The sequence below is a fragment of the Cyrtonyx montezumae genome, unplaced genomic scaffold (assembly GCF_038088225.1).
Source record: "Cyrtonyx montezumae isolate F1298 unplaced genomic scaffold, pur_monq_1.0 scaffold_8, whole genome shotgun sequence".
Lineage (NCBI taxonomy): Eukaryota > Metazoa > Chordata > Aves > Galliformes > Odontophoridae > Cyrtonyx > Cyrtonyx montezumae.
In genome coordinates, this window is record NW_027072089.1 from 107,278,552 (window position 1) to 107,299,463 (window position 20,912).

Below are 20,912 nucleotides of genomic sequence, written 5' to 3' on the forward strand. Positions count from 1 at the left end.
GAAAAGTAACTCTCCAAAGTGCTGTTTCTCATCCTACTGAGGATCAAAGATATGCATTAAATTACACTATTGAATCCTTTTCTACAAAGGATGACAGAACTGGGATTTTATATTCCCAGAGTACAGAGCCTTGCAAACCTTTAGGAAAACAACAAGGAAAAAAATGGAAAAGAATACTGAGAGAACTGCCTCCCACTTCTAGCTCCAGCACCCTCATGCTGGTAAGCATGCTAATATTTTTTAGAAGATATTTAAGCAAACCTAAATTATACCAAACCACACAGAGAGTTTATAATTGCAGTAGAAAAGCAAAAAATAATGTTATCTGTAACTGCCAACTATACCAACTCTGTGATGAAAACAGTGAAGTTTCTGAGAAATATAAAGGCAAAACATAAGGATGACTCATATAAAGAAAACTTGAAAGCATGCCTCATGTCCCTTAGTGAGATGAGTAAGGATCCCTTAACCCTAGGATGTTGCTTGACCTGCTCATGTAAACTTAGGTAAATATAAGTCATTGTACAGTCATGTTCCTCAGTGTGGGTTAACAAAGTATGAAACCATCTACTAAAGCCTTGAATCATGGCAATACTTGTAAAAATCAGCAGGCATATGTCTAACAGAGGTCTTATATTTGAGTATCACTACATGCATTGAAAAGTCTTTTAACATCAGCAGTCTGCTTTTCAGACATGCTGAGTAACTGCAGCTCCTATAAAAATTGATGGTACCCACATGAAAGTAAAGCAGTGGTATCCTTCCAGCTCATTTACTTCTATATGTATGCTTACTATTGAGGACATACATGCTTCCATCTGAAACTACATTCACAGCAATTTTTAAATATATGACTGAATAAACTTCCTCACTTTCTGGAGTGCTTAAAGGATAAGAAGAGACAAGCAGCTTTACACTGCTAACATAACGTGCTGTTGCTGCATCTAAGAGCAGAGTTACAACAATTAATCCATCTAGTGTTGACCCCAGTAAAATGGTTACTGCTGTCAGTTTGCTCTTTGCCTTTGCCTTTCCTTCCTTCCATATTTCCCTCCCTCCCTCCCTCCCTTTCCTGTCTGTTTCCAAAATTCCCATGCATCAGTTAAAGCTAGAAATTTGTCAGATATTTCTAAGGAGCAAAGAAAGAGAGGCAGTCATGCAGCCTTTCATTACTTCCATTACAATGGCCACCTGAGTGCTCACTGGAACTGGACACATTTTTGGGGAAAAAAAAGAAAGAAAAAAGCCATGATTGCTTACAGCCATGGGCTGTCTTTTCTCCTGCTCTGTTCTGTACCGAAGTACAAATCTCAGTCTGTAAGGAGGTGTCTGTAGGTGCACAAATGAGACCATGGGGCACAGGCTGTATCACAGCGACCAGTGGCAGCAGCAACACAAGTATTTGGTTCATTTTTCCTGGAATGGAATGTCAATGGGGCAGTCAAGGAACAAAACTCTCACTGGCACTGGAACTTTTATGTTGAAAAAATGTATGTAACTAGAAGAATACAATGATAAAAAAGCAAAGGAGATTCAGCAGGTTTTGTTCTAATGTCCTAATCAAGGCTTAGCCATGTGTTATTAAGCAGACATGGTTTGACGTTAGACTGTTCAGACATCAGGGATAATCAGGCCAGCAAAGTTCAAGTTTTGCATGTGTGAAAAAGGAGGCCATGCAAAGGAAAAAGTTCCAGTGCAGTCTTGTCAGTGTTTCAATTTATTTTCTCTGAAGCATTTGCAAATGAGAATTTTCCATATGACTTGAGAACCTCTGGCAGGACTGTAATGAGAATGACCAACTGAGAACAGTAAACATGTTAACCCAGCTCATCATCATCAGCTGTCTAAATATAAAAATAATTAATTTGTTTTTGTACTTCAAGCTCTGTAAAAATGCAAATCCACAGGGGCCATCTGCACTTTAAAGCTATTTTGGATTAAGGTAGTGTGGGAATTTATACTCCCCAGGCTACTCTTCCATACTTAATGCACAGTTGACTTTTGCTCCAAGTAAGATAGATTTTCCTGACTTAATACATTTTCAAGGAGGGAGGGTACACACATGGAGTTACTCTGGAATAACTAACTGCCCATGCAAGCAAGCCCTAGCAGCTGACACTGAAGTAAATACGCTCATCACTCAAGCACACAGCCTACAAGCTCTTACTCACACGCAGCTTTATGCAGATGAAGGCATATATCAGGTTTTGTAGGGTTTCTCAAGCACATGCCAAAACGTTTACAGGACTGGGGCCCTCCTTTGAAGGAAGAGACGTGTGCTGTGCCCCAGAGTACCACCTTAAAGAGAAGTACTAATCCCCAGACTGAATGCTAGTAGTGTATCCCATCATCTCTCCCTCTCTCTGATATCATTCCAGTTGGCTCTCCTGCACTCACAGATAATTCACACATGCTCGCTCATACACAAACACTACAGCATCCCTTCCCCCCACAAAAAAGTCAGCCAGCTGTTACAAAATTCAGACATTTCATTAACACAGTTTACTGTCTGATGATGCCAAGCAAAATAGAGACAATTAATAACAATCAGGACTGAAGGGTCTGAGACAGCTTACGAGTAAAAGATTGTATGAGTTGTTTAAAAAGGACAAACTAGCTCCTGCCTTGAGTGATAGGAAACAAAGGATGGTGATGTATAACCACGGAGGAAAGAAACTCTCTCAATGTCTTTTGTAGATGACTGTGTGAATGACAGAAGTGGCAGGAGCAAATACCTCTTTTCATTTGCTCAGCCTGCTGGAGAAGAATAGCAGCGCTTGCCAACGAAGCTGCAGCTGTGCTCCAGCTCAGTTTAATCACTGTGTATGACTGAGGGTTAATTAGCTGCCATTCTTACTGCTATTTGTTGTTCTAATGGAGATTTGCATAAATGTAAGTCTAGGGGGTAACTGATACCTTATTCTTCTCTTCAGAGGGGCTGGGGGTGGAAAACTCACCCGTCCCAAGTGTTTATGTTTGTGGAAGACTCAGTGTTTCCTCTCCGTTTGACCTGATCTACTTCTGACTGATGAATGGTGGAACAAAGAGTTCAAAGTTGCTTATCAAACTGAGAACCCTGTTGGGCTGCTGCCTTTAAAAAGTTGTAGACCAGTGTGATGAAGAGAGGGCTTTGTGATTAGAAAATCACTCCCAGCTGACAGAGAGCAAAATATATGCATATATATTTCCATGTGTATATATACACACATGCATGTGATATGTATATCTAATATACATCTCAGTAAAGGCAAAAGTGACTCGGTTGCTCACAGATACTGCCATCAGCTCCTCAGAGGAGAGGAACTTGCAAGCAAAGAAATTACATTCATTCTTCACCCCTCCCAACCCCCGTGAAAAGGAAAAAGAAAAAGCACAAATTTTAACAAGACCCAGTAACAAAACCCACAACCACTTTGTATTTAAAGGGAGTATCTAAATTTAAAATGACATGTCATAAAATTGTTTTACTTACTACAGTCATGACGATGTTTATGGCCACTAACTGAAAGAAACTGAAGAGTAACTACCAATTTTTAGAATGTTAACACGCTACATATGATAATATCTCATGAGTAACAGTCTCATTTGTTCATCTCAAGTACTTGCTTAGTTAGCATTGTTGTTTGACAACATCTGCAAACTGGTCAAAGGGGAAGAAAAAGACTGAGAGACGAGAGATAGTAAATTTCCAAATTTCAAGTAATTGCTTGGAACATTCAAGCTTTCAAGCCTCTGATTTGCCTCTAAAAGCAGGTGAGGACAACTGAATGCACATTTATTTTCAGTTACTCACTCACAACACAGCTTTGCTATTAATTTCTGAAATGGTAGTATTTGACAGTTACTGATTTTGCAGCAGTACCTCAGCAGCTCTTTTACCTGGTCTCTAAGATACCTGAGCAAATATCCATTTCTTATTTCTTAAGTTTATGTCACCACTATACCTTGGGGTGGGCACTACAAGGAGCCTGTCTTCTGTACAGGTATGCAGAGAGCATCCAGAACTCCAGAAATAAATGTACATAAAATGGTACCACAGCACTCTAAAGCTCCTCAACAGCTCCAGCTCTCAGCTGGAAGGAACACAACAGTTATTAATGCTACACACAGTAATCAACCCACATGGAAAAAGTGCACCCAACTGCAATCGTAAGTCCACTTTCAGCTTATCTGGAGCTCTGAAATAATTCAGACTTCTGTTACAGTGTGTGACTTAGCCCCTGGTTACACAAGAATATCACATTCCACCCTTTGAAAAACACTTTTTTAGCCTTTTGGCTGGGAAGAAAATTTTAGAAACAGGAAACTTAAAGTTTTTAAACCTAGATGGTACTTAATGGTACAGAAAAATAAATGTGCAATAAAAAAACAAACTCAAGGATACTCAAGAGGCATAAACAGATTTCTTAATTTTTCTTTAAATGATTCTGTATTAATGTCTATATACTATGAGTTTTGAAGGCTGCAATCAGAACCATTCATCAGTGATGAGAAAGTAGAAATTACAGATCCAGTGGTCAATTGCAGAAAACAAATCTAAAAAAAGCCAGGGGAATAGGTTAAGTGCTGTGTGAGTAAATATGAATGACAGCTTGCTTTGAATGCTCATAGAGCTGTTCAGGATATTGAATAAACTTCATTTAAATTAATTTTCAGTATTTGTAGATCCTGTGTTAGACATCAATCACTGTCGGTACTATTAATATTCTTTTCAGAGACCATACTACCAGCATATTTAAATGAAAGCTTTCCTTTTCAATATTTATTAACTCATTCATATTTCTTGGTACTAATGTCTTGGCTGTAACTTACAAATCAGTGTCTACTACAAAGTATCTTCCCCTGATTAAACTTTCTGAGTTAACAGATTTTTATTTGTAACTACTAAAAATGCAAGAGGTCTTTAAAATTGTGTTTATTTTCTTGACCGTGCTTTAATTTTTATGAATTTAAAACTTAAATTTTGGTCTTTTTTCAGTACAGACTGCACCAGCCACATCCTAATTGCTGACAGAATATGAACTGCAAACGAATGCAAATTTATGAAAGTGAATTTGTCTTACCCGGGTTGCAGTCTGTGAGGAGGGAGCAGATGGAGAGGAGGACTTTAGAAATGGTTAACGCCGGACTCCAGTTGTCTTTCAAAATGTCCAGGCAGATGACGCCTTGGCTGTTAATGTTACAGTGGTAGATCCTTGTCCGGAACGTTACCTATAAAAGACAGTGTGGCATTTAAGTGCAGTGGTGTACAAGCCAACAATTACATGATTATTAAGCAATAAAAATATTGCACGAGAGACCATTATGCTTTTGTGGTTGAAATTTCAGTATTTTGTTACCTTCAATTAATTAAAGACTGGACAAAATATGGTTATTCATTAGAAAATATAATCTGCTTCTTTCACTTGTTGAAATAGTTACTTTAAAGTAAGAATGGGACATTACTCTCTCCTTGGTCCCACTAATCTTGTCATTCTGCATGGTAATAAAAAGGCTATTTTAGCTACTGATCTAGACACCATTACAACTTGGGCCCTGCACTGCTTTGCACTTTGATGAGAGACAGAAGACAGACTGCCTTCATCTGTTCATCACTTGACTCAATAGATTGAGCTGAGACAAAATATTTGGAGAAATCACATGACTGACTGCTTGGAAAAAACTAAAATGAAATATCTTTGAGAAAGTCTGCTCAAGTAGTGTGGCCTCATTTTCAAAATTTAAGTCATCTGAATCTGTAGAATTGCTTAAAAAATCCTTCTTTTAGTTAGTTTGTTATTTTATTTTTTTATATTTTAATGTTTTATTTTTAGAATTTCTGTATCTATGTCAGGCTTATATGACAAGGTTTTGGTACTGGGGGGGCAACAGGGTAGCCTCTGTGAGCAGAGACCAGCACTGCCCCATGGCAGAACAACAGGGACCTGCTGCTGCCAGAGGTGAGCTGTGAGTAGGCGGGAGGGCGCCTGTGGGGAGGACCTGTGTGGAGCAGTGTGGTCCTGAAGGGTGGGTCCCATTTTAAATTCATGTTGGAGCAGTGCTTGGAGAGCTGCAGCCTGTGGGAAGCCCGCATGGAATCACTATAGGGAGGACAGCATCCTGTGGGAGGGACTCATTTGGAGCAGGGGCAGAGTGACCATGAAAGAGTGGCAGAGATGAAGCGTTATGGGCTGACAGCAGTTCCTGTTCCTCTGCAGTGCTCAGGGCGAAGAGGTAGAAGAGGGTGGATGGGGGGGAAAGTGCTTTTAGTCTGGTTTTAATTCTCACTGCTCTCATCTGTTAGTAATAGATAATAAACTACATTAATCTCCTTGAGTCGGTTTGGTCATGACAGTAACTATTGAACAATCTCCCTGCCCTTATCTCAGTCTTTGAGCCCTTCCTCATCTCATTTTTTCCTCCTCCTTTAAGTAGAGGGAGCGAGAGAGCAGTTGTGGTGAAGTTCAACTGCCCATCACGGTGAAACCACCACAGTACCCATTTTATATTCCATCCCAGGCGATCCTATATATATCAAACTGAGGAGGTAACTGCTTCTTTCAGCCTACAATGATGTACTTCTCCTTCAAGTGGAAGATATAGGCCTTTTATTTTGAAAGAATTTCAGCTATGAAAGCCTGCTCTGTAGTTCAAACTGAGTACTGAGGCTACTGACAGGAAGGGAGAACAAAACCCATTGCATCTCCAGCAAGGAGACATGGTAGCTGTTCTACCTCTCGTAAGAAAAAAGAATCACGCTCTAACATGGAGCAGTTCTGTTTCTGATTAAATAAAGCAGCTGTGACAAAATAATAGAATGAAAGGCAGTAGATCTCTGGTATTGCAGCATTACATTCAAGAAGAAATGCTTTTTCTTGCAAGTACTTCTCCACATAAATCTGGGAAAACATTCCTGGAGCTCTGTGACACGTACCAATGATCCCTGTGATTAAGATCCCAGCAAAGCAAGTTCACTAGTTTACATGTGCAGGTGTGTCTTAAGGTATTGCCAAGTGATAGGCTAATTGAATAGTTTGTCACTCTACAAATTCATAACTTCTTTCCTTTTTTTTCTGCTCTACATTTGTGGTTGCCCTTATTCTTTTCCAGCCCATGTAAGTGCTTCACTTCCAGTACCTTTATGAGAATGTAAAGTATTTCTGGCACAATGAGATTAATTCATTCAAACATTACAGCCAATCTATTTTTTCTCCCACAAGAACTTCAAGCACATCCAGTATTTGGAGTAAAAAAAATCTTACGTCAGATCAAGAAAGTAGTATTCAGTGATAAAATTAAATATTCATCTATAAAGAGAAGTTACTGTGAATAAGGAGTGCTGCAAATGTACAGAAGCAGCAAACTGTCTTTCGGAGAGAGCATGTTAAAAGGAAGCTGGTATGGAGGAACTTTCAGTAAACAGTAGGTGATTATTCATTAGGTCCCCAGACACATTAACTATAAGGTACTATTAATACTTGAGATATAACTGAATCAGGGAATATTTCGCAGCAGACTGTCCCATGACTCAGGCAACACTTAATCACCAGCTTAATTTTAAGTATTATATTATTACTTAGAATCATAGAATCACAGAACTGTAGAATTCCTAGAGCTGGAAGTGACCCCCAAAAGTCATCTAGACTAACTTCCCTGCAATGAACAGGGACATCCACAGTTAGCTCAGGGTGCACAGAACCTGGTCCAGTCTGGCCTTGAAAGACTTCAGGAATGGGATATTCACCTCATCTCTGGGCAACCTCTTCCAGAGTATTACCACCCACCCTGTAAAAGATGTCTTCCTTATATCCAACCTAAATCTACCCTCTTTAAGTCTGAAACTATTTATCCATGTCCTATCAACACAGACCCTCTTAAAGAGTCTGTCCCCTTCTCCATCAGGTCTATATCTCTCCTGTACTGAGGACTCCAAACCTGGATGCACTACTCCAGGTAAGGCCTCACCAGTGCAGAGGAGAGGAGCAGGATCACCTCCTTTGACCTGCTGGACACTCTTCTTTTGATGAAGCTAAGGATACAGTTGGCTTTCTGGGCTGCAAGGGCACATTGCTGGCTCGTGCCCAGCTTCCAATCCACCAGCATCCTCAGGTACTTTTCAGCGGGGCTGTGTTCAATCTTTTCAGACCTCAGCTTGTATTAGTAGTGGGAGATGTGAGAGATCCAGGTATGAGATCTTGCATTTGGGTTTATTGAACCTCATGAGGTTCTCCTGGGCCCACTTCTCAAGCTTGTCAAAGTTCCTCTGGATGGCATCCTGTCTCTTGGATGCGCCGACTGCATCACACAACTTAGTGTCATCCACGAATGTGGGGAGGGCGCACTCGACCCTACTGTCGATGTCCTGATGGAAGATATTTATAAAAGAGTATTGGTCACAGCACTGACTCCTGGGGTACACCACTCTTCACTGATCTCCATCCAGACCATTCAGCCACTGACCACCCCTCTCTGGACTAGATGCTGCAGCCAACAGTCTCTGTCCATCCAACAGTCCACCTATTAAATCCGTATCTTTCCAATTTGGAGAGAAGGATACTGTGAGGGTACTGTGTCAAAGGCCTTACTGAAGTTGAGACAGATGACATCAGTGGCTCTTCCCTTGTACACTAATGAAGTGACACCCTCATAAAAAGCCACTAGATTGGTGAAGCAGGATTTGCCCTTGATGATGCCACGCTGGTTCTTCTGTATCACCTTCCTGTCTTCCATGTACCGTAGCACTGCTTCCAGAAGGATCTGTTCCATGATCTTCCCCAGCATTGAGGTGAGACTGACAGGGTCCTGGGGTTCCCAGGGTCATCCTTTTTACCCTTTTTAAAAAGGTGTGATGTTGCCTTTTTTTGAGGACTTTAAAAAAAATTTGAGGACTTTATTCAGTGGTAACTGAATACACTGAGTAATTATACACATGTGGTCTCATCAAATGTGAGGGAAAACCACCGAGTCCATTGCAAAGATTAAATTATACTTTCAAATTATTTCAAAATAAGTGTTAGTTGGAGCTTGTAGCCTGCTTAGGAGAATGCCATCAATTTGAGCACATATTTTAACATGCAACCATTTTGTTATCACTTTAGAGGATAGACAAGTTGCCACACATTCTTCCTGAAGCAGCCAAGGAATACTGTGAATTTGACAGGACTCGGAGAGCCACACGGATGAATGGAGGTAGTTCTTATCTCATGTAAGCTGTTTAACTCCATTGCCGTCTTAGGCTACTGGTGCATAAATGTAGTCAGGATTACATATGTTTGTAGTTGGAAGGCTATTCTTCACAAATACTTTGAACTACATTTTTTTTTCACTACATCTTAGAACTATGACACTGAGGAAGGCACTCACTCGCATGATAAGGATTGCTGCTTAAGACTGACAAACAGGTCATCCTCTCACAAACATGTCAGTGCACTTGAAAATGACTTCACAAATATACAGCGGCATTTTAACAACAGAAAAAATGTTGAAGTTTTCAGAATCTCGAAAGATACCGTATGAATGATGGCCATAACACATCGGGAGCTGTGGATGGAGGGCGATGCTGCCCACAGGTGCCATAGAGCTTGCCATGGCTAGTGGTGGCACGTGTTGCCCAGGCCTCCTTGGCCATGGAGGAGAGACAATCCAGAAAAGGCAAACTCAAGTGGCAGATCCACAAATTTCCATGTCCTGTGGCAAACTGGGAAATGACTGCCCTTCTGCCTGCCTCCCCACCCAGGCTGTTTTGTGGAGGGATGCTGGAGCTGGTGTGAGATGAAGAGGTAACTCCTCAGTTGCTGAGGAAGCCTGCAGGAGAACCGTCATCCTCTTTCACCTTGCAAGCTCTGGCCTGGTGGTAGTTCCACAATCTGTTAAAAAGGACAAGCTGAGCAACCCCATCCCATTTTCACATGTCAAAGAAGCAAAAATAAGATGCAGGATAGCCAGGATGACACACTGCATCTAGACATTGCCTCAAATTGCATCTAACATGGGAAATGCTGACATGTAGCTTTCTGGATGCTGTGTTTGCCATACACAAATTTTAAAGGAATGCAGGGTCATCTCTGTTGTGTATGTAGAGAGAAGTCAAGTGATAACATCATTCCAGGTTAGCTCCATTTTCTTTAATATGGTCATATTTTAACCTTTGATGCCATTTAAATTGTTCCTATAAAGGATGCATTCTAATTCCATTTATCCCCTAATGAAAACACCTAAACAATCCCATTCAGAGACTCAAGGGAGTGTGTGGGTGTATAGTAGGAGTTATTCTCAGACAATTGAATGGTAGAGGAGTAATTTATCTTTTTTTGAAAGATAAGTGCTCTCTATGGATTTACTCTATTTGGTTCTGCAGTTCTTGGAGGATATCTCATTTTGCTGAATAAAAGTTCAGGTCAGAGAAATGTGAATTATGGGAAATAAAGAAAAATAGAACTATCTTCTGAAAATTGTAAATGTACTATAAAGAAGCTTTTGAAGGGTAATGATAAGGAACTTATATTCAGTTATGGAAGTAAATAACAACAAACTCATTTATTTACCTACTGGTGGATGTCAAAACCTTCTGAGTATTGTAAAACAGAATTATACAAATAAAAAAGTCTTTTGTATAGTCTCTAAGAAGCAAATTAGGTTATTTAAAGAGGAAGATAAAATGATTACAGAGAAAAGAAGTACATGTAAAGCTATGATTGCCTTTTCATTGAGTATAAGTTTTAGGGCAGAGAGACTGTTTACAAAACTGAGGAAAGGCGAAGAAAAATGGAATACAGTTGAGTGATTGGAGGTAACTGCAGGCAGGACAAATTACTCCTGGAACTCGAGGTACTTCTGATTACTGGTTTTCCAAAATGATCTAGTCTTAAAATCCCTCACTATCTCAGTTTTGCACCTATTCAATAAACCAGAGAAGCCACCATGTCATTTGCAGCCATGAGGCTGACCAGCTTAACCTTTGTGGAGACTCAGAGGCAGGCACTGCAGCTCTGAAAAAGACAATTCCACAAACACATAATGCACTTTCAGACCTCACTAAATTTGTAGTTCTCTTCCAAATTGTATCTATATGAAGAAATGACTCTCCATTTTTGTGTATTTAGCAAGCAAGGAGTTACAACACACACACTCAGAAACTGCATTATTCATCCTGTTTGGGTTCATCTCCCACCCCTTGTTTTTCATTTTTCCCACTGAAGCTGGGCGACTGGGCAGTGAAAGATTCAGAGCCCACAGGAGAATAAATGGAAAGGAAACTCTTTTGCTTGGCCAACACTGCAAATAGGACTGAGATCCCAGGGCTCTCATTCCTGCAGTTTTGCAAAATTTCCTTTCAAGTTCTTTCATTTCTTACAAGGGTGCAATCCTGCAGTCCTTCTTGAGATGAAACTTCTGTCTTTCTCTAATATTCCCCAGGAGTTCTGTTTTAATAAAACTGTAGTGGCACTACCTGAAGTGGAAGAAGTTGTACTGCATACAGAAAAGGTTATATATATATTAAAAAATACGATGCCCTTTATGATGATGTTCATGGAGCTCAGGAGGGACTAAGAATTCTCACGTCGGTTTGTCAGACTTTATGAGCAATAGATTTGTCAGCTCCAACAGAAAGAATAATAAAAAACAAGAACAGGCCTACACTTTTCAGTCATTTTAGAAAAATACTGCAAACCAGCCTAAGTGAACGTATTTACAGCTATGAATGACACAATATCTGTGTAATAACCTTTGTGTTAATTAGTGTCCTTAAATTTCTCACAGAGTGCACTTCATTTTATCTGTGCCCAGCACTGATGCTGCCTTTCTATGACAGGATGATCCATCTTTGTTTTGCAGCTACAGATTAGTAGCATGCACACAAGCAATTGTTGAGATACTTAATGGATTATCACATCAAGTGCATAATAAATGACTGACCGCATGAAGCTCACAGTTAAAGAGCGAGGTTTAAATATATGCCAAGAGATGAACTTCAGATAGTTCTTACAAAACTTTAGCTGGCAAAAAATAACCATGGTTTAATACATTAAAGGGAAATATACATGATCAGTGTAAGCAGGAAATATTAACTTATAATTACTTTTGTTTGACCTACCGAAAAGTCTGATATGAAAACTATTCTGTGGTTGCTGCAACAAAATGCATTGTGTGAGACATAGTTAGCAAGAAGCGATTTAGAAGGCATGTAATAGTATTCATATGAGAGAATCTTCAGCATTGTTGGAAATGAAACAGTGCAACGTTAGTAATTATTCATGATGTTCATGGTAATTATGAAGCTGAGTAATTACTCACACCATCTTAGGAAAAAGATATCAATATGAATAAGCACAGTAACGCTAAATGTGTGCTCTATAGAAGCATACTCAGTTTACACACAGATTTAACAGCAGAAAACATGAAGAGGGATTTAAATAATCTCTGATGTACCTTAGAGGGCAAGCAAAAAAAATTCTGAAACTGTACAGCTTTCTGAAAGCAGAAGAATAGCATGAGAGGAAAAACAAAAAAAAAACAAAATCCAAAACAGTCCAGGTTAGAGAGGTTCAGAATTGAAACAATATTGTAAGATGTCAAATGACAACAGCCTTATCTGACAAAGACAGCATGAGTTTTATTAAATTCATTCTAGTTCAATCAGTATAATTTTTACTATATTTAGTAAAATATATGGAAAGCCAGTAATAAATTCTGTTTATAAAACATTTTTAAGAACTTACTGTCCATTTTATTTTTACAAAGCAAATCAGGCAGGCACTTGCTCCACTGAGCATTTGTAGGAAATTGGAAGGAATTATGAACCTTCTGAGCTCTGGGGAGGGAAAGAATCATAGAAGCATAGAATGGCTTGGGTTGGAAGGGACCCCAAGGATCATCAAGTTCCAACAGCCCTGCCACAGGCAGGGCCACCACCTTCCAGAAAGAAGGAAGATCTTTGTTGGTTAAGTGCTATTTTCATCAAGACTAAACAAGTAAATACAAATCAGTGATATAAATTAATACCTTAAAGAGTGAAGGTATCACTTCATTAGAAGAAATGACAATTCAACTTGGCAGGTGGTAGAAATATTCTAAGATATCTGAATTCAAAGGAAATCTCAGAGATTTACACGGTATTGTTCTACCAAATGTCTTTTGCATTTGTTGGTAATAAAATATAGTTGTGGATCCCATCTTCTGCCTTAAGCGTTTCTGTCCTCTATGTCTCCATGATGCTGTCATTTGGGGACGCACTGATGTTTCTGAAGGAGCCACCTTGGTTGACCCACACCGTGCTGAATGTGTGTTTCCCTATAGGTACAGCATTGCCTGCAGACAAACAGCCTGTGGCATTCATGGAGCATCCCAGCAAGTGGTGATGAGGCACGTGGTGTCAGGGATAACAACGACATAAAGCTGTTGTACTGGAAGGATGGACATTTCATGGGGAGGGCAAGAGAAGGTGGACTGAAGCTCTGCCTACAGCAGAGCTGCGGACATGGTACACGGTGGTGATGAGACAGCCTGGATTTACGGTGACTGTGAGTTTGGGAGGCTCACATGTGAACCGGACTAATAGAGACAAACCTAAGTGAAAGTACAGGTCTCCCTTGTAAGCTTTGTTTGAGCAATTTAGGCTAGCAATACCAAGGAATGCTTATTTTTTCTCATCTACTCTCACAAGCAGCCAAAAGTGTCCTTAACAACCAATCACTTACATGCTAAGTGTGATAAAGTAAAGCTGAGAATAAAAGGAAGTGCCTGTAGTACATGGCACTAAATTTATGAAAAAGCTAAGAAGATTGTACCACAGCAGAGGGATTCCAAATAATGATATTTTGTGCATAGAGATTAATGTTATATGGCAATTACATATAATAAACTGAAGAGATGTTTAATATTGTCAGTACGACCAGACTCTACACACACTGTATATTACATTTACAAAGGAAAAAGACTCCCCATGCAGTCTCACAGTTAATTTAAAACAGCTAAGCTTTCAAATGCTGAGAACAATTTTTCAGTCATTTGATAGACATATGAGATTTACAAGGAGGAAATGGAGTTTTCTGTTATTTTAATTTTGATTTAGAGGTGATTTAGCATATTGCAGCTTTCAAGTCCTGTGAACCATTTTTCAGTCAACTGAGATTAAAGTCCCTAGCAAGATTAATTGTAGAGTTGGGATTAAGAGATTTTATAAATCACTCAAATTAAAAAATAAAGCTAGCAGAGTACTATGATAATGATAGATATATCCATATTGTATCAGCTACAGCTAAATTGAATTGACACTGTAATAGACTGAACACAGTCAAATATCTGTGTAGAAGTTATTAATGAAGATTATTCTTGATGTAAATGCAGACACAACTACAGTGACAACTCCTGCAGGGAGTGTGCTCTTGTGGAGTGCTCCTTGTTCTGTGAACACCTGTATGAAAGTCTAAGCACAGATTTCCTGGTCTGGCAGGATGACAGAATTATCACCCTTCCTTCAACAATTCTAGTCCACATAATGTTGCATTGTTAATTTGCCATAATGTCTAAACTGTAGAAGACTTCAGGTCAAAAAGTTTGTATACTTATATCTAATTGGCTCCAATTGTATGAGCTTAAACAAGAACAAGTGCCAAGTCCTGTACTTCGATCACAAAAACCCCATGTATTGCTACAGGCTTGAGGCAGAGTGGATGAAAAGCTGCATGGAGGAAAAGGTTCTGGAGTGTTAGCTGATGTCTGGCTGAATGTGAGCCAGCAGTATGCCCAGGGGGCCAAGAAGGACAATGGCATCCTGGGATGTATCAGAAATAGTGTAGTCAGCAGGAGGAGGGAGGTGACCATCCCTTTGAACTCAGCACTGGTGAGGCTGCACCTCGAGTACTGTGTACAGTTTTGGGCCCCTCACAGGATAGACATTGAGGCCCTGGAGCGTGTCCAGAGAAGGGCAACAAAGCTGATGGGGGGATTGGAGCACAAGTCTTACGGGAAACAGCTGAGAGAACTGAGATTGTTCAGTCTGGAGAAGGTTCAAGTGAGACCTTATCGCTCTCTATAGCTACCTTAAAGGAGGTTGTGTTGAGGTGGGGGGCAGTAATAGCAAAAGGGTAAGAAGTAATGACCTCAAGTTCCACCAGGGGAAGTTCAGGCTGGATATTAGGAAAAAAATTCTTAGGAAAAGCATAGACATTGGGACAGCATGACCAGGGAAGTGGTAGACTCACTCTCCTTGAAGCATTCAAGAATTGCGTTGATGTGGCATTCAGGGACATGGTTGAGTGGGCATGGAAGTAATAGGTTGATGCATTGCACTAGATGGTATCAGAGGTCTTCACCAACTTTAATGATTCTATGATTCTGTTTTACAAGGCACACTCCAAAAGTAATGCCTCCTCTTTTATTATGTTGGCCCACAATATCAGAGGAAGATGTTGGTGGTACAGCAGTAGAGGCTGAACCTCCCCAACAATATTCCATTACATTCTGCTGCCATGTGACAGATGGCAGCAGAGAGGTAGTTTGAAAAAAATGGTGTCTGACATGGAAGTATGGATGAGGCAAAGGTGTGTAACTGAATTCTTCCATACAGTAAAAATGGCACCCATTGACATTCATCAGCATTTACTCAACATTTTTGGAGACCAAACAGTGAATGTGAACACAGTGAGGTGATGGGTGGTGTGTTTCAGCAGTGGTGACAGTGACAGTGGGTCATCTCTGCTGGTGTATATTTTTATAAGCACATAACTAAAGCTCTTGTTCGTGGCTGGTGAAAATGGATGGCAAATGTGGTTACTATGCTGAAAAACAGTGTTTTGTAGCTAAGAATTTGCTCTATTAAATAGTGTGTTATTGTGCTCTTTGTATCTGTTGTGGTTTCCATGGAAAATAAATGGGAGGTGTTACATTCAGGGAGACCAACATACAGCTACAGATACACATTCACATATCTGTGGAAGCTGTGTATTCTATCCAAAAGCCCAGACATACACAGAACAAGAGAGAGAGTTTTCCTCTGTAAAAGTCAAGGATAGAACTGTCTGAATCCATTAAGGAGGAAAGGAAGATAGCAGGAAAAAGAAATCTCAAATATATTTTTACAAAGGGCTGAGGGGTCATTAAGGCATTGGAGAAATGCAAGGTTATTTCTTTGTCAGACCATCTAAGCACTTCTCTTTGTTTCTTTAAGCGGCTGATCCAAATAGGCCATGGCTTTCTTGATTCAAAAAGTTGTTGCACTATAAGGCAAACATTTCATTTTGGGGCTAAAGTGAAGCATCCTCACCTTATGAACGAGATCGAAGTCCCACTAGCATATGGCCTTTGGCAGAGATCATGTATATATCTACGACTTCCTCTTGACCAGCATTTTGCAAACCCAGTGCAATACTTGAGGTGCTTGTAAGCACAGGGTAGTTCTGCAGGTTTCCCACTTCTTGGCTTACTAAGCTAAGGGGTGCACAACTTATTTCCATGGAGTTACTGAAGCTTCCTTGCAGTGGAGGCCAGCCAGGATTTTTAATTGATTAGGGCATCTAGGGCATCCCGGAAAGCCAAAGCTAATTCCATTCTCAGATGAGCTGTTCGAAAAATCTTGTTCTCTGGTTACACAGAGAAATCAAAATTAATCTCGGCAAAATGCCATGGGTCTTTGAGGCAAACAGAGCTGAAGGGTCACTAAACTTTGGCTCAGAAAGCTGGGAGACTGGTTTCAAGGCATGATACCAAGTTGAAAGACTGAAATAGACTGACTTCAAAGGGGAAAACTGAAAATCATGAGAGCAAGTTATGCTCTGACCTACCACGTGGTATCTCCTTTGTTGAGAAAAAAAAGAAAAAAAATTGGTATTATTGTTATGGCTCAGCTTTAGAGACACACTGACATAACAGGTGTTACTACAAAGGCAGATAGAAGAAAAACTGACATGAAGGGGAAAGATTGAAGGGAAGCCTGATGGCAGTGATGTTTGGATGTACAAAGCCATAAAATGAGGCACACAGTCCAGGGAATAGAGATAAAGAAGTGAAAACCAAAGAAAGCAGGTTAGTTATCTAGAAGAACAAACAAAAACGACTTTGTATATTCCCTCATTCACAAAAAAAAAAACAAACCAAAAAACAAGTTGAAGCATCTTTTCTTCATGTGCAAATGTGCTGTCAGACTTTTAATTTTAATTCATATTTACCAATATAAAGCGGGGTGCCCAATGATGAGAATAAGAATCAACTGTTTACAGAAAGAATGAATCCTCTAGAAAATAAGATCTTTGTATAATAAAAAACAAAACAAAAAAGGTTACATTATTTAAAAATATATAATAATAAAAAATAAAGTACATGAATCCATAATTTGCTTTCAACATATTATTCTTAATTTAAAAAATATCTATCGCTTCCCAACATGCATTTGCAAAATGCACATGCATGATAAGAGTATTCAACATCTCAAAAGAGATTTGGAAAAGGACTTGTAGAAATCTTTCTGCAGGTTTTAAATACACTTTGGATTAGGCCCTTTAATAACAATAACTATGTGACATAGGCATTTGCCTTTGGAACCTCAAGCTGGCTCAAGTAATTACATCTGGGAAATACAGTTTCTGTTTCTTCCCTGGTCTTCTGTGGTCACATTTTTTGCAGATCAGTTTTGACAGTACTCATTTAAATGTTTCCTTAGTTCATGGTAAAAGAGGGACGAAATTGGCCCACAGAAATCTCAGGAGGAATGTATGAATTCAATCATAGCAAGAAACATGAATTAAGCTCTTTCTGCCATGTAATGACATGGAGGTAACCTTGCCAACATTTAGGGATACATCTTACATCCTTCTCAGTACGTTCCACAGTTATGTATTATCTAGTTGTTTTTTTGTTGTTTGTATTTTTAAACTTTTAGAGCCATGAAGAGTGGAATATACCTAAAACAATTCTAAGATTATTTACTCACATAACCTTAAGAACAAAGATTTAAAAAATAGTCCCAAATATCATTTGGGATATACCTATGGTATATAGGTATTTACGTATCTTCCTATGGTGAAATAAAAGAGTTGCAAGCACACAGTGACACAGACAGCACTGTACTGTGCTGCCATATGTTATATTTCACATACTCAGTACTTTTATTTAGCTAGAAATAAGTGTTTTGATAACATATTTAAATGCCACTTTCCAACTATAGTGACTGGCAGCAGCTACCTTATGACCAGCCGTCATTTTTCCACCCTGCTTTATTCAAGGGACTTCTCAGACTACTTAACCTGTGAATCAATTCCACAGGATATGAAAAAAATGTGTAACGAAGTAGCAACAGCTTAAGATTTCCTACAGAGAAACTGAAAATAGGGGTTATTTATGACAGTGGTTCAAGTGAATAGAATAAGAATCTATGTGTACAAAATATGCTAGTGAAATATTAGTTCTATCTGAATCTATAGTCCCCTGTGCACAGGTACTCATTACTTTCTTATAGATAACAATTTCCTCACCATAAATACTGCCCTTTTAGTAATACAATATGGCATCATCAGCTATCTGGTCCTTTATCTTGCAGTACATTTTACTATGATTTATAGACACACATTTCTTACATTGACAATTGGCTTCAAGATAAAGAAAGACAAAAAATGTATTGAAAAGCATGGTGAGACCCACCAGTTTGCTTGATATTTTATTAATAAGCAACGCACAGCTGCATTATTCATGTCTGAAAATAATATACTTGCCAAAAACAACTGAGGGTGGACTGAAAAAGTCTTTGTCTCATGGGGAAACAACAAACTGGACTATTACATTCTATTTTAAAAGGACGCTGTTGTGTATTTTGCCTAAAATTCAACAGATTGAACAAAAAGACAGAGAAAATATAACCCCGCTTGTTTTTCAAATTTAGTTCTTCACATATCAGGTTTGGATCATCATGAGAACTTCATGCTCTATTTTATACTTAAGAAACACATTCAATGGATTTGTCAATACCCACTAAATAAATACATCAAATTAATAAATAGAAGGAAAGCAAGAAGAAGAGAGCGCTGCCTAAGCTCAGTGTGCCCATGCTTTAGTTGACTGACAAAAGCTTGCAGTTATAAAGTTTCAATGTTTTTCTTCATTGTTTAATCATTCATTGCCTTTTTTTCATTTTTATTTTTTTCAGATGCATAAAGCTGGCGGTTTGCAATAATTCTGTGATCATCCAAAAAAACCAACCCATTTTGACACCCTCTCTCAACAGTTTTTACTATTGGTTATCAATGACATTTTACAATACTGGTCTTCAAAACCACTACATATTTTCTATGAGAGATTCTAAGCCTTCTCTGTCATGGTTAATGATCTGCCAGCTTCAATGTATTGGAAGAGTTTTACATCTTGTGGTTAGCATTATTACTGACAGCATTAAAAAACAAATCTTTAAGTAATTCTGTTAGTTCTTGACTTTCTATCCCATTTCTTGTCTGCCATATTTCCACAGACTTCCAGAAAGCCAATGTAAAGCAATTAAACCTTCACAAAGAAAGTGTAGTCTGCATCTGGAGAAGTAATTTGTATGAGGTAGCACAAAAGGTGCATATTTTGTCAGGTTGCCACAGACCCCTGGTAAATGATAGGGGTCAACTGGAAAGATTCTCCAGCTGCTTACAAAGGATGCAACTAAAAAATAATTACCTTCATATTCAAAACAAATCCAAATCAAACAACTAACTGCTGGAAATTATACAACCATTTGCTAAATAAATCCGTATCTATCCAACTGTACCAGGGACATGCAAGCAAATTTTAGGCAATCATTTCAATTCTTTCCATCAAAATACTCAAAATATTCATTATTGCCTTGAATGCTTTATATTTTATCCTACAACAGTATACCAACACAGATGTTACAGATATTACAAGGAGAGGACTCCTATCAGACTTTAATATCCTCCTACTAACCTTAGGTGGTTTAAAAGGATAGTCCGGTGAAAAGGTAATGTCAAGGAAGAAAACTCCACCTTCATATACTGACCCTGGAGGCCCCAGTATAGTTGACCTCCATTCATAAATGTTGTCTCCTTTGGGTCCAGCACTAAAATAGAAAACAAAAAATAACATAATAACCACATACAATTAAGAAAATACTGCATCAGTTACTCTCTACTAGTAGTAGCTCTGGCTTTGCAACAACACTGTTGGTTGAAAACTAAGTAGTTGTTAGTCCTGGATGACACATCTTACTGGTGTCCTGAACCCTGACAGTGAAGTGATATATTCAGCTAGGAAGAAGTACTAAAATCACATGATAAATTATTCAAATAAGCATAGAAAAATTACTGACAGTCTTATTTCAAATATTTTAGTGGACAGATGTGAAGTACTTACTGTTCAAGGATACAGAGACTTTGTTGAGATGCTTTGTCACTGTCTTGCCTCACAAGCCATCCTATTTTCATCTACCTTCTCATCCACCTACCTCATCATGGCATTGTAATTACACACATTATTATCCAGCACATACTGTACTAAAGTCAGCGTGGTACAAATGACCTTGCAGCTGCACTTTTTAAGATACTATCCTAAGGACTCCAGTCACTAGTACAGAAAGCTGCTGTAGCTGGCAACTGTTATGCTATCTTTAAAAATCATAAACAAGAACCATGTTCAACTGTTGAATTATGTTAATTCTAAGTTCCCACTTAAAAACATAGCACTGAAACAATATTTAAAATGTGTGAGAAAGAATTCTATACACAAAACAAGAAAAATCTCGAATCTACGCAGTCAGTGCTTGGAAAAGGCAAATTAAAAACTACTGAAGTTTTTGGGTATTACTATTCCAAAAGCCAGCACAGTCTCCTTTCATGCAGCATATGCTTGTCCACGGAAAGACATGTTTTACCCGGAATAGCCTCTCAAGGAATATGAAGACTTCTTTTTGGTTCACAGCCTGCTCATACAAGTCATTGAAATAGGTC

The 20,912-nt window shown here is 38.9% G+C and overlaps 1 protein-coding gene across 2 annotated transcripts in view; it reads right to left on the bottom strand.

Moving 5' to 3' along the window:
- The window catches only part of LOC136059353 (ubiquitin-conjugating enzyme E2 E2), a 203,092-nt gene that overhangs the window by 18,498 nt on the left and 163,682 nt on the right, over positions 1–20,912 (bottom strand). For both annotated transcript variants that reach the window (XM_065753490.1, XM_065753489.1), the window contains exons 4-5: positions 19,894–20,026; positions 5,064–5,211 (exon numbers count right to left, since the gene is read on the bottom strand). In XM_065753490.1, the coding sequence (XP_065609562.1) occupies positions 5,064–5,211; positions 19,894–20,026 (281 nt within the window). The remainder of the gene's footprint in view (positions 1–5,063; positions 5,212–19,893; positions 20,027–20,912) is intronic.